The sequence below is a fragment of the Lepisma saccharinum genome, chromosome 9 (genome assembly GCF_977018435.1).
Source record: "Lepisma saccharinum chromosome 9, izLepSacc3.1, whole genome shotgun sequence".
Classification (NCBI taxonomy): Eukaryota; Metazoa; Arthropoda; class Insecta; order Zygentoma; family Lepismatidae; genus Lepisma; species Lepisma saccharinum.
Genome location: NC_139237.1, coordinates 77,944,469 through 77,958,463, shown reverse-complemented (window position 1 = coordinate 77,958,463; position 13,995 = coordinate 77,944,469). Strand labels below are relative to the sequence as shown.

Below are 13,995 nucleotides of genomic sequence, written 5' to 3'. Positions count from 1 at the left end.
TTCATAAAGCATCCCCCAGCTAGAAATTTTACTTCGACCATGAAATTTTTGTAGGGGGTGGGGGTGGACTCTTAAAAGTAAACAATACACAACCCTTAAAATGTCATAAATGTGTTCATTTTGTGTATATTTTTAAAGCAGCATGTTCTTTTATTATCATCTTCATAGGATAAAACTACGCCAGGCGAAATCTTCCTTCATTCCACTTCCAAAAACCCCAAAACCTGAGGCCAGACAGGAGGAATCCCACACCCCAAAGACAACAGAGAGTGGCGAAGAAGTTGAAGAAAGGACATTTTCATGGCAGGAAAAAGTTTTCAGGTACTACCCATATTTTTTTAATTTTATTTTTCATTCATGATTGTAATAAATCTGCACAGTGACTGATGAACTTATTTCCATGTGTAGCACAAGCGAGCCACTATCAGCAGACCAAAATGGTAAGGACAAAGCAACGTCTGACATTGAGGTTTCACACTGAAGCGACAAGCAACATGGACTCCTCTAGCCTTCACTGTACATGCACAACCAAAGAGTGAAGAAGAGACACACTGCATATTGAAAGAATGGCCCAGTCTGAGTGACACACAAGTAACAAGCAGCACAACAGATGTGTTCTATGTGGACTGCAGAAATTATGCTTGCCACAACTGTTTAAATTAAATGTAAACACGTGGAATATTTTAAATAACAATGTCCTGTTGTTCATTTTTGTTCATTATTATCTTATTTGTTTCTATTTTGTGTTTACTAACATAGTTCAGAAATTTGTTTGTAGTAAACCTTTCCTTTCCACAAAATTAATTTGATTCCCACATTCCACATAGACTAGAAATTTGTGCATGGTTTTTAGAACAGGGTAGAAAATACCCCATGTCCAAGAAAGCGAGATAAAAGGGATGTCCAAGTTACGACTTAACAGAATGTACAAAGAAGTTCAGAAAATAAATCAAAATTTTATTTGAAATAACAAGTTTGTGCAATAACTAACCATAACATCTTTAGGTAACTATGATTTTCCTCCAGCCCCTTCGAGGTGTCGCACTACAGTCACCCAGGAAACTGCCACTCACCACTGGAAGAGAAATACCACAGGGATGTCTTAGAGCAGTACGATGGTGCAGTACCTACAAATAGACTTTTCTCATACGTAGATGCAGATGAATTCTTTACTACTGAAGAAGTGAGTTTTTTTTTCTTTTTCTATTCCTATTTTGTCATTCTTTATAAACATGAGTTGTTTGGTTTCTTCTCTAGGTTAATCATAGAGAGAATTAGTACCTTGCTTCAGAGGAGCGGCATGGTCTAGTCAGTAGGGTATCTGACTGCCAGTCAGAACCCTGGTTCGATTCCTGGGAGATGTAAGGTTGGAATTTTTCCACCTTGTCCATTCATAAAGTGACTCCGGGGCTCACCCAACCTCAATGAAATGGGTATCTGGGGGCAACAGTGAGGGGTAGAGGCAGCTGGAGCATGATGCTGATCACATCATCTCCAAAAGTGGCTGAGATTGAAGAAGAGAGGCCCTACCCCCCCCCCCCCTTTCCCACATCCTCCTATATATGCTTCGTGGCATGGTGGAAAGTGCACGGGGAGCTTTACCTTTCCCTTACTGTAGCAAATGATTTCATGAATTTTTGGGATCCTGTACATTCGGAAAAGGAGTGCTAGATTCTCAGAGTTCTGTGTATTTTAAGTTTGTTGGAACTGAATGATGCAAGAACAACCATCATATAGTGTGTAGAATTTGACTTTTTCACAATGTCAAGGAAATTCCGAACATTTTCCATCCTGAAAATATCCGAACTTCTAGGAATGGTGAATGTTTCCCATCCCAAAATTGAGTTTTTAATATATTTTTTTTTTTTAATGTCATTTCTAAATCAAAATATTTCCTTCCTGCACACCCTAGGGAGAGCTTTTTTTGTTGTTGTTGTTAGGTTAAATTTACATGTCATGTGCAAGGAAAAATAATTGCTAATCTCTCAATGAGGCTTTTTATGAGCAGAGCAAGCAAATAAGTCTCATTCCATTTTATTGTACACTTTTTAATATGTGTTAAATTTTGTACATTTTCCGGTCTGTCTTCTGAGAAAAATCACGTCACACTAAAATAACTCAAAAATGGAAAAGTGCATGTATTCTTTTAGTAGTGAATATTATGTACATTTTAGGACCCTAAATCCATTTATTTATTTTTTTATTATTCTAAGCGACACAGTTCTTTGTTTCATCCATTGAGACTGATATGAACAAGAAGTTTGCTAAATATCGTCCCTTGTATCAAGGATTGTGATGTTTACAAATGGTATTTTCAAGCACAAGGCATAAGACAGAACATATCTTACATTATATTTGTTTGATTGATTTTGTTTATTTTACTTTACTTTTCTGCCATTGCTGGCTAATTGTGAAATAGGGATGAGTGATGATATGATGAAATTGATGAACCACACTCACAAAGAACACTCATGCCCAAGCCAGGAGTCGAACCCGGGACCCTTGCCATTGTGGAATGCTAGACTTACCACTGCGCCATGGAGGTTGGCTATTTGTTTATTTGCAAGGATAAGCATAGATCATATCTACTGTTTTTTTTATTCTTTTATAATGCAATATTAAAATAACAGCTCTATTTCTTCCCTACAGATGGAGTAGGCATGTGTAAGCAGGTTGCTGTACTGCGTTATAATGAAAACTTTCATAAACTTTAAGCATACACAAGTATTAACAATAATGTTAATTCTTTAAGAAAAACATTTGTTGTTTTTATAGAATGTAACATTACAAACAAATATACACGGAAACTATAGATGGAATTAATTTATTTTAGGCTGGACACAAATCTACAACAGACATATCTGAACAAAGGACATTCCTAGCTGACAAAATGTTAGGTTTACATCAAAGGCAGAAGTTTGGACACAAAAGGTTTCACAGGTAAATACATACCAAAATCAGTAATTTTGTTAATAAAATACCAAAAAATGAAACTTTTAGGACATGTCCCAATGATAATGTCCATAAAATAGTCTGTCACTATGTAATAATCTCTGGCACCTAGAGAAACAAGGTTCCTATTTGTTTGTGAATTGTTGAAATTAAAACCTATGTATATTTTTCATGTTGATGCCTCTTAAATCTATGTGTGTAAGTTTGATGTCTCTAGCACTTTTTGTACAAAAGTTCCGTATGTTAAGTCTTGGTTACATGACTTTTCAGACACCCTGTGTCATGTATTTTTTTTTCTTTCTGTTGTGTAGAAGTTATTTTAGAAATTGATCAACAGTAATGTATTTTTTTCATTTGCATTTATGGAGCTATGTGTACTAACAAGAATTTTGCATGCATGCGCTTTCTTTTCTTTCTTCCAGAAATGGGTTTGTTGTTCCAAAGAGAAATGTTGTGGACAGTTTACCAACGAATGATGCTAAAATTCAGAGGCACTTGCCAGAAGCATCTGAAGAAACAATGTACATTTTAGCAGACTTGAGTACAAGAGAAAGGTACATTTTATTTTTATTTTGTTAGTATGTGTTTGTTTTTTAATGTTTTTCATGTTTAGAGGGTAAGAAAATTTATATCATGCTAAGTGCTCCCGCATAGAGGAATGACGCACTAGAGCTTGGAAATTGATGACCAAAAAAGTGTCAAAAAATTAATTTTTGCTCTGATAAAAAGCTGGATTTTTCATAAATTACAAAAGAGTAGTTGAATAATTCGATAAAACTACTGGAACAAAGTGATAAAAGCAATTAGTTGCTAATGTAGTTTTCTTTATTTTAATGTCAATGTTACTTAAAATACACCGCAAGGTTTTTCTGTATGTCATTCATCTTCTGTCAGAGTGAACCTTCCACGATACAGTAGACCGCCAGCATCTGAAGATACAGTTGATGTTTCGCGTACATCAGATTATTTTATTTTAAATATTGTGATTAATTTAAAACCACAGATTAAAGCAATAATATAGACCACGAAGAAAACCTCAAGGTAGGCTTCATCCAAAGTATTTTATGTTTGCTGGAGGAAAAATAAATTTATCACAATAAAGTATTAAATGCATTTCAAAACATTTCTGTTAAAATAATATTGTACCTTTCCATTGACCATATTTTCGATCAATGGCAAATTTGCTTTTAGCCAGGAAATGTAAATATGTAAGTTATGCTAGCAAATGCATTTAAAATTCACAAAACAAAAAGGGGGAGAAAAATAAGCCTCAGAAAATGCAATAAAAACGACAAAAAATACTAAAAAACTGACCTAAAAGCCAAAAAAATGCAAAATAAAAATAATATTTTCTGGGTCTAACTGAATAGAAATGAACAGATATCAATTTTAGATTTTCAAGGTTCAGAAAAGAAGATGAGTCGTCATCAACTTCCGAGCCCTAGTTAGCACTCTTTTCTTTAGTTCTAGAGTCCAAGGTTTGATCCCCTGGTGGAGGCACCAATCCGGCATTGTGAGAACCATAGTGGAGCAACTTGAAAAGAAGTACCCATCTCCAGTCTAGAAAAAGACCTTGATCAGGTGCCTACCAGTCTAGAAAACCTGGAAATACTGGAAGCATGTCAGGGAAATTTATTGTGTTTCTGGAAAAAATCAATATTTTTATAGTAGTGCACTAAAAGTAGGTTTTTGAACGAAGAAAAAAAGTACAAGCAAAAATTTTTTAATGTGTTGTGGAGAAACTATACTTCAGTTTGGTATAGTAAGTATTCTTCGTAGTAAGAGTAGAAATTCCATGTCAAATATTCTAGGAAAAGGGGTCATATTTTGAACTATAAGGGTCAGTCAGTGTGGTAAACATGCCACCTCGTATATCTCGACGTGTAGGTGCTGTGGCTCCACAAAACTCCTGCCACTGGAAGGGGGTTCGATTGTTGCTCGGTACATGGCATTCACGTCGCAGGTTTGTGTGAAGTGCAGACTTGCAGGGACTCGCCGTCCGGTACATCGTGGAGGCCAGTAAGGAAGAGCAGTCGTTCCATTTCCTGGTGGCGGAAGGTGCTATACGGCGCACGCTTTTAGAAGGAACATGAGTTCGGCCAATACCCAGCCAGTGCTACTCCTCTGTTGCCAAACACTGCTAGCACAAGGGAAGGACAGAAAATTCGCGATGTGTCCATTATTTTTGATAATGCATGCACGGTATATATGAGTACAGTGAAATAATATAGTGAATATTTCTACACAGGATTATAATATCATATTACTGTAACATATACGAGAAACCCATACCTGAAAGAAGCTTGAAGGTATTTATTTATTCATCACCGCTCTCGTCGTCTTCCTCGGTCTCCGCATGGACGTCCGCAGGATTTTTTCCAGGGAGGGGCAAGGAAGGTGTTTTTTTCAGGGGGGTAAACAAGGCACATTTTCCTCTATAATAATGTTGTTCCCTCAAAAACATTGCTTAAATTTGAATATCATATTCATGCAATAATTAACACATATTATTGTGGCTGTAATGAAATTATATGTGAAAAATATATAATTTATGGTTTACTTTCATTATCCAGGGGGGCACGGCCCCCCCTTGCACCCCTCCCAGATGCCCATGGGTCTCCGTATCACTGATTTCACTCATTTCCGAATCAGTCTCCTGGAGGTTAATGATTAGATTTTGCACCCTTGGTGCCTGTACTACTGGTGCTAAGTTTTGAGAGTGACATTATTTAAAATAAAAATAACACACGGAACACACGCTATCGCACGAAAGTGCTGTATTTAATCTATTCACAAACGGTTCTTTGTGGCGCACGAGTGAACGATGAGCGAATAATTTTACACCGGCCTTGCTACGAAAAGGCTGAACTCAAACTGACCCAGACTTTCAATGTTCGAGAACGTCTAGGACAATGAAGGGTCATTGTTTATATCGAGGCGAATTTAACACCCACAGTTTTCCCTAGACACAACAACTCAGCTGCGTCAACATGGTGGCAACGAAAAAACAGGCTGAAGGAAATGAAAGGTGTTGCTTCCCTTGTTTCTTCAAGGAACGATAACTCCGGCTGTAGGCGACGGAAATTCATGGGACTTGGACAGTCAGGTTCAAAATGTCTTTCCCCATCTTATGATGAACCTTAAAGTGGCGAGTTTTATGAAAACTTCTTGCGCGCAAGAAAAATACAGAACACGGCTTTTAACTTCCGCGCCGCAGTCTCCTAACTGTACAACGTTGCACTCCTGCCATTGGTTGATCGCCACGCACACCCTCTGCGTGGCCCCGCCTGATGCGTCGTATAGTGCATGAGACATTCACAGTCTAATGACAGCAGTGTATGGGAAACATTGTTTAACACTGCGTCAGGCCATCAAATCCAAGATACCAGTCTTGCTGTCATCTAGAGTGGTTGTGTTTTATTATAATGCACGTCAGCATACTGCCAATGTTGTGCAGGACCTGTTAATAAATTTCAGTGTGAAACACTCCAGCACGCACCTTGCGATTATGCCATCTTTGTTTGCCAGTTTAACTCTGACGCTGAGGCGAAGGATGCAGTGCAGTGAGTGATTGGTTGCTGCAGCAACCGCCCACCTTCTACAGGGCTGCCAGGATGGTGGGACAAATGCCTCATTGCCTACGGGGCTTACTTTTAAGGTGAGCACATAGTTATATAGGGTGGCCTGTTTTACACCGATCCTTATATTTTCATGTTGAAATATGCTAGAGTGTATGGCTATTGGCATTTACCACTTTCTTGTTGCAATTTCTGGGTTGTGTTTAGTTGATATTAGGACTTTGGTGTATGACAAATTTACTATAATTATATATTATTTATTCAACAATGGTTATGATTTTTTATGTAAGAAACAGTTCTTTGTTTACCATTGGGCAGTTCGTGGCAAGTACCGTATTTACTCATGTATAGTGTGCACTATTTTCCAAAAAATTTTCTCCCAAAATCTGTGGTGCGTATTATGCATGCAATAATTTGGACAGCCAACATAAAACCGTACAGGGTCATTCCATGATTTTGTGACACTTTCATTGATTTTTCATGTTTGCGGAACCCTATCATGTTTTATATCGTTTGAAAGCTTAAATCCTGCAGTTTCTGAATATAGTAACAGTATGAGGGCCACTATTTATATTTTGAGCCTTGGCAACACTGATTGAAGTTAGGTGCGATTTGACGTTTGCACGGAATCGTCTGGCATTATTGACCATAACGTACTTCAAATGTTTTGTCAATAGCTTGATTTGTGTTGTTTATGTTGCCTTGGAGATTACGCGACAACAATGAAATGGAATTAACTCGTGAACATTTTCGTGCGATGATTTTTTACGATTTTCGACGTGGACTATCAAGACAAGAGTGCATCGATGAACTTACTTCCACATTTGGCGATGAAGCCCCATCCTTTGCCACTGTGAAACGCTGGTATAACGAATTTAATCATGGCCGCCATTCGCTCACCGACGAGATTCGCGAAGGTCGTCCAAAATCAGTTGTTGTTCAAGAAAACATTGATGCTGTGCAAAACCTAATACTGCAAGATCGTCATGTGACATACTGTGAGATTGAGGCAACCATAGGCATTAGTTCCACCAGCATATATAAAATACTACATGATCATTTAGTTTCGGACCTGGATCCGGATCCAAGAGTTTCGTATCTCAATCCCATTATAATATTACCACACCTTAAAAGGTATTATGATCTTCGATTACAAAGAAATTTTTCATTAGTTAGTCCTACAAGAATTTTTTTCAAGTGTTGTTCCTAAAATACTTTGCTACACATCGGCTAACACACTCGTGCACAAAAATTATCTTACTTGTTTAACATAAAATGTCAGGGGTGATTTTGTAAATGCCATTGAAACGAATATGTATTCATTCGAATGTATTGGAAATGAAAACACACATAAATGTGAGACATTCCATTCCAGGATGAAACCTTTAACACATATAACAAGATAAAAATGTTATACAAAAATTATACAATTGTTCTACAGTTACAGTTTTACAAATTAAAATAAAACATTATAATATATGCAGTGTTATATAATTACAAAGTGTAAGACTAACAAGAGAGGTTATCTAAGTGTCCCCCTCGGATTTCCATGAAACTTGGCAGGCGTATAGTAGGGCCCAAAGGAAGAAATACGTGTTTTTTTGTTTCACCTAAAAAACTGTTTTAAGGGTCAAAACCCCCTCAAATGTCAAGATGAGGACAAATTGAAGTGAGGATCTGACCCCTGTGTCCCTCCGATTTCCATGAAACTTGGCAGGTGTATAGTGGGGCCCAATGGAAGAAATACGTGTTTTTTTTGTTTCAGCTAAAAAATGGTTTTACAGGTCAAAACCCACTCAATTGTCAAGATGAGGACAAATTGAAGTGGGGATCTGACCCTTGTGGCCCCCTCCGATTTCCATGAAACTTGGCAGGTGTGTGTATAAACAGGCCCAAATGAAGAAATACGTGTTTTTTTGTTTCGGCTAAAAATCTGTTCTAGGGGGCAACACCCTCAAATGTCAAGATGAGGACAAATTGAAGTGGGGATCTGACCCCTGTGTTCTCCTCCGATTTCCATGAAACGTGGTAGGTGTATAGAGGGGCCCAAAGGAAAAAATACGTGTTTTTTTTTGTTTCAGCTAAAAAAAACTGTTTTACAGGGCATAACCCACTCAATTGTCAAGATGAGGACAAATTGAAGTGGGGATCTGACCCCTGTGGCCCCCTCCGATTTCCATGAAACTTGGCAGGTGTGTGTATAAACGGGCCCAAATGAAGAAATATGTGTTTTTTTGTTTCGACTAAAAATCTGTTCTAGGGGGCAACCTGCCCTCAAATGTCAAGATGAGGACAAATTGAAGTGGGGATCTGACCCCTGTGTTCCCCTCCAATTTCCATGAAACGTGGTAGGTGTATAGAGGGGCCCAAAGGATGAAATTCGCGTTTTTTTGTTTCAGCTAAAAACTGTTTTAGGGGGCAAAATCCCCTCAAATGTCAAGATGAGGACAAATTGAAGTAAGGATCTGACCCCTGTGTACCCCTCCGATTTTCATGAAACTTCGCAGGTGTATAGAGGGACCCAAAGGAAGAAATACGTGTTTTTTTTTTTGTTTTGGCTAAAAAACTGTTTTGGGGGGCAAAACCCGCCTCAAATGTCAAGATGAGGACAAATTGACATGGGGATCATCTGACCCCTGTGTCCCCCTCCGATTCCCATGAAATTTGACAGGTGTATAGAGAGGCCCTATGTCCCCTGTTTCTTCCTATGCCCTATTTATGTGGTTTCGGGGTCAGATCCCTACTTCAATTTCTCCTCATCTTGACATTTGAGGGGGGGGCTTCTATACACCTGCCAAGTTTCATGGAAATCGGAGGGGGAGACTTAGACCTCCCTTGTAAGTGTATTAATTAATTACAAATCGCGCACGTGCGCACACACACTATATATATATGTGTATGTATGTATATTTTATATATATATATATATATATATATATATATATGTGTGTGTGTGTGTGTGTGTGTGTGTGTGTGTGTATATTAGCAGATAACAATATGTTATAAGCACATTCTTACTTTCCAAAGAAGCGCATGTGGGATGGCAAAACGGATCCGAAAGTACCGAATCCGGATCCGAAAATTCTGGATCTGGATCCGAAAGTTCTGGATCCGGATCCAAAAAAATTTAGGATCCGGAACCAACCGGATCCGGATTTCGGATCCGCCATCCCTAGTACAGTCCTGATTTGGCACCCAATGACTTCTTCTTGTTCCCGAATGTCAAGAATAAATTGCATGGACAACAATTTTTGTCGGCGGAAGATGCCGTTGATGCGTTTAAAAACCATATTATGGAGGTGTCTCAAGAAGATTGGAAAAACTGCTTTGACAAATGGTTCGAACGAATGCAAAAGTGTATTGACCATAAGGAGAATACTTCGAAAAACAATAAAGCAGTTTTCAATGCCAAATTCCTGTTTTTTCATTGTTAGGCTCAAAATATAAATAGTGACCCTCGTATTCCATTCAAGATGGCAACACTAATGTGAAATGCAGTTGAAATAACTTAATCAAAAATGAAGAAAGGTTATGGATTTTTATGATACTTTGGATGAAAGGAAAGATAAGGAAAAAGAAAATAATAATAAAAATGTATTACTGACCAAATAATATTATATATATGGAGTGTGCAAATGCCTGAATGGAAGAAATCTTGTGCTGCTAACTGCTAGTTTGAGGGTCCTGAATGTGCCTCATATAAATGTTACGTTAGTCACGGAAAAAGTTGTCTTTCTGACTTACAAAGGCATCAAATAAGTGATTGTCAGCCAATGGCCATTGAGAGATAGCTGCTGTGTCAGGTTTTCTGCTAGTTTTCGTCTGCAGTCAGCCATCTCAGTCACATCGAGAATGACTTTCAAAGCTCACGAGCCATGTAAGCTGGATATATCACTGTGACGTCACAAAACCGGAAGTGGGCAGAGCTAGCCATACTTGGATTCAGTTCTAGAATAGATGTAGCCAGCTTTGGCTGACTTGGCTAGAGTTTACGAACACATGTATATAATGTGCAAAAGTTAGTATGATTTGCTCAGTCAAGTTGTCATAAGATTAATTTTGTCTTTCTTTTACATGGGGGATTTTAATGTAACACACTATTCACATACATTACATTGGTAACAAAATATGTCATTTTTTTTAAATATTAATATTTGTAAGAAGTTTTCAGACTAATGTATCCTCTTTTCTTGCAGTGAAAACTGGTATGGGAAAGATGAATATGTGTTGTGTACAATTCGGTATAATTCAAATGGGGCGTTAACCATGACTCCAGATTTTACGAAAGACAACGTACCATACCGAATTGAGGTTGATAGTGATGCTAGGAACATTTATGAATACTGGATAGAGCATGCATCACCTGGCATCACAGAAGATGACGAGGGAAAGGAAAATGCTACCTTGAATGAGGTAATTGTAGAGTTTGTCCTGGAATTTGATTTGATTTTTGTTATTCAGCATCACTTTTCGTCCACTTTTGGCTAATCTCAATGATGATGATGAAATTGATGAGGGGACAACCACAAAAGAACACCCATGCTCAGGCTGAGATTTGAACCTAGGACCCCCCCCAGTGTATACATTGGAAAGGTATTTACTGGTAATGTTGTTGGGATCTGGGCATCAAATTTTAGAAAGATAATTTACCAGGTTGCAATCAATCTCAATAAGTTTGAGAACCACTGAACTAGAATTTAAAGTAGGATTCAAACCACTATGTGTCTGTACTGGTTAGGGAATCCAGGATCTCTTGATTGGAGGTTGATTAGATTGTCACTATGCCATCAGGAAGGCCCTAAATCTTATATAGAAGTTTGTTTGCTTTATATCCGACCATTTTTGACGTGTACTCACCTTAAGAGATACCGCACCGCCACCACCGATCATGTTCTATTGGACCCCCAGCATTGTGGACTATCGCCCGGCATCGCAGTTTCCATTGCAGCAAGCTCCGGTGCAGGACAGGCATGGGAATTCTGTCCCACTCCTCCCTGTAGACCATCCAGGGTGTGCGGGCGGCGATGTTGAAGACGACGTTTCAATAGTCCAAATGCGCAAAAATCCATTGGACTGGCATCTAGGCTTTTCACAGGAACGTCTTCAAACGGAATGACACGAATTCCTAATTCCTCTGCCATTTCCTGATAAAAACGTAGTGATGTTCTGGCAGTATGACTCGAAGCCTTGCCCATATGGATCATCACCTGGTTCGCGTCCATTCCATACAATTGTGGGATGTCTTTCTGATAGATAGGTGTCAGAATGGAGTCTTGGAAGTATCTGGCATTCACCTTCACGTTTTTGTCCACCTGGCTTATCATCAACTTACCCTCATATCCGAATCCCGTCGCAACCATAAAGCCTCGAGGGAAACTTTCCCTGCACTGACGAACAAAGTTGCTGCGCCCCTTGCTGTCAATGTCACGGTATGTGACACTTTGCTTGCAGCGCTTCTCCTGGTGGTTTTCGTGGGTGAATGTTTCGCAAGGAGAGCCCGTTGTGTGTAACCGGCCACAATAGCTTTCGGCAGTAGTCACCCCTAGTGTTTCACAATGCGTACGTATGAAAACTTAGCATGGAAAAGGGCCATTATGTAACCCTCCCAATACCGGTTGATTTTCGGCGCCATTTGATAATATTCACTACCAACACTCACGCACCTACAAGGTCAGACACAACACTGCTCCCGCCAGCAGACCCATAGTTCCAGCATGATACACCAGGTGGCAGCACCAAATCGACAATGGTCGGATATAAAGCGAACAACCTCTGTACTGTAGTAGGAAAAAAAAAACATTTTTCTTGATTAGTATTTTCAATTATATCAGCAATTTAAAGAAGTATTGTAAAGCTGTTTCTAGATGATCAAATGAATCCCGAACAAGTCGTTGAAGTGAATGCTTCAAATAAACATGTAAAAGTCGTTGAACAGCGTTTCTATTGGAAATCTTCAATGGTCTGAAATTGCACATGTACACAGTCAAAGAAAAATTGGACAAGTTCACATTTTACCAAAATGTGGCAGTGTGTACGGCACGGAAAAAAAATAGACTAGGTAATATTTTTCTTTCTTAAGGAAGAGTAAGTCATATTAGAAACTCAAACTAAGTGTGATGTTGCTGTATTTTCTCAGTATTAATAGTCTGAATGTAATCTGAGACACCAGAAAAACAATGTGAACACAACAAAATAATTTCATAAGACATATAATTTCCACAGATACACAGATAATTGTTTTTCATTGCGTTTATCTAAATTTCAATTTAAGATCAACGCAAAATGTTATATTTTACTGTTGGTTGTCGAATATATTTTATTATCGCATTACTCATTGCTGTAGAAATATACATCATTCTTTGTTGTATAATTGTGATGCCTCTTTTCAATAGCTTGTGCTCTGATTGGTCGAGAGTCTGTCACAAAAGGTTTTCATTAGAACCGTTCCTATTTAAACATTCTTGGCCAGTAACCATGAATGCAAGAAAAAACATGACGTGTACTCTGATGTCACTTCCGTTAAGTTCAATGACTTGTTCGTGATTCATTTGATCGTGTACAAACAGCTTAATAGACAATGTGGTTAACGTGTAAAAATGCACATCTTGTTGTTCCAATTTCTCCTTCTGAAGTATTGTATCTGATTCACCTTCAAACATTGTAAAATTGTATGATGAAGGAAACCCTTCCATGTGCTTCTTCTAGTAATTGTCCTACATAGTAAATTCCACATAGTACCTACTAGATACAAACACTAAGTAGCAAGCTGGTAGAGGGTATGAGGTTCATACAGATCATCCTTTATAGGCAAGTTTTCCCAAAATACTAGCCTCGAAGATGGTCAGAATAAATAAAATTAACGAAGCTAAATTTCACTCTTTTTTCCAGATCTACACTCACCATTTGCAAATCTGTCAAATGAAAGTGGGAACAGAATTTGAACAGCCACCTTCTGGTATATTGGACCTGTATATTATGGGTGAGATTGTGTCTGCAGAGAGATTCGACTATGATAACTTGTTTGTTCACTATTTCTTTGACCTACCTACAGGTAATAAAATAGCCAAGAGGTATTCAGTAACACAGTTAAGCTTTGTTTCTATGTACGAAAGACACTAAAGCTGCTGACCAAGGCAGTATTTATTTACCTAAAATAACACTATACATGTGACGTTTCCACCTTATATCAGGGTCACTTGTAAGTGTTTTTTTACGTAAATAAATATTGTTGTGGTCAGCAGCTTTAGTGTTTTTCGGAGATATTAAGGTAAACATCACTCTAGGGTATAAGGGGTGAGTTTTTCCATGGCACCTACTGTCAGCCTCCCTTCCACGTAGCACACCCTGGCCTCCGCCCTTGCAAACTAAGGAGGCTCTGGTGTCTGTCAGTATAATCCCCTTTTTGTGCCATTCAGCCCACCATGGCATTCCTTGTACCATCCCTCCCATCTAGAAGAGGTAATTT

The 13,995-nt window shown here is 38.4% G+C and overlaps 1 protein-coding gene across 1 annotated transcript in view; it reads left to right on the top strand.

The window, feature by feature from the left end:
• The window catches only part of LOC145992753 (tectonic-like complex member MKS1), a 47,704-nt gene that overhangs the window by 1,891 nt on the left and 31,818 nt on the right, over nt 1-13,995 (top strand). The window contains exons 2-7 of the mRNA XM_083129140.1: nt 169-321; nt 1,027-1,183; nt 2,834-2,940; nt 3,375-3,506; nt 10,727-10,943; nt 13,419-13,581. Coding sequence (XP_082985266.1) covers nt 169-321; nt 1,027-1,183; nt 2,834-2,940; nt 3,375-3,506; nt 10,727-10,943; nt 13,419-13,581 — 929 coding nt within the window. The remainder of the gene's footprint in view (nt 1-168; nt 322-1,026; nt 1,184-2,833; nt 2,941-3,374; nt 3,507-10,726; nt 10,944-13,418; nt 13,582-13,995) is intronic.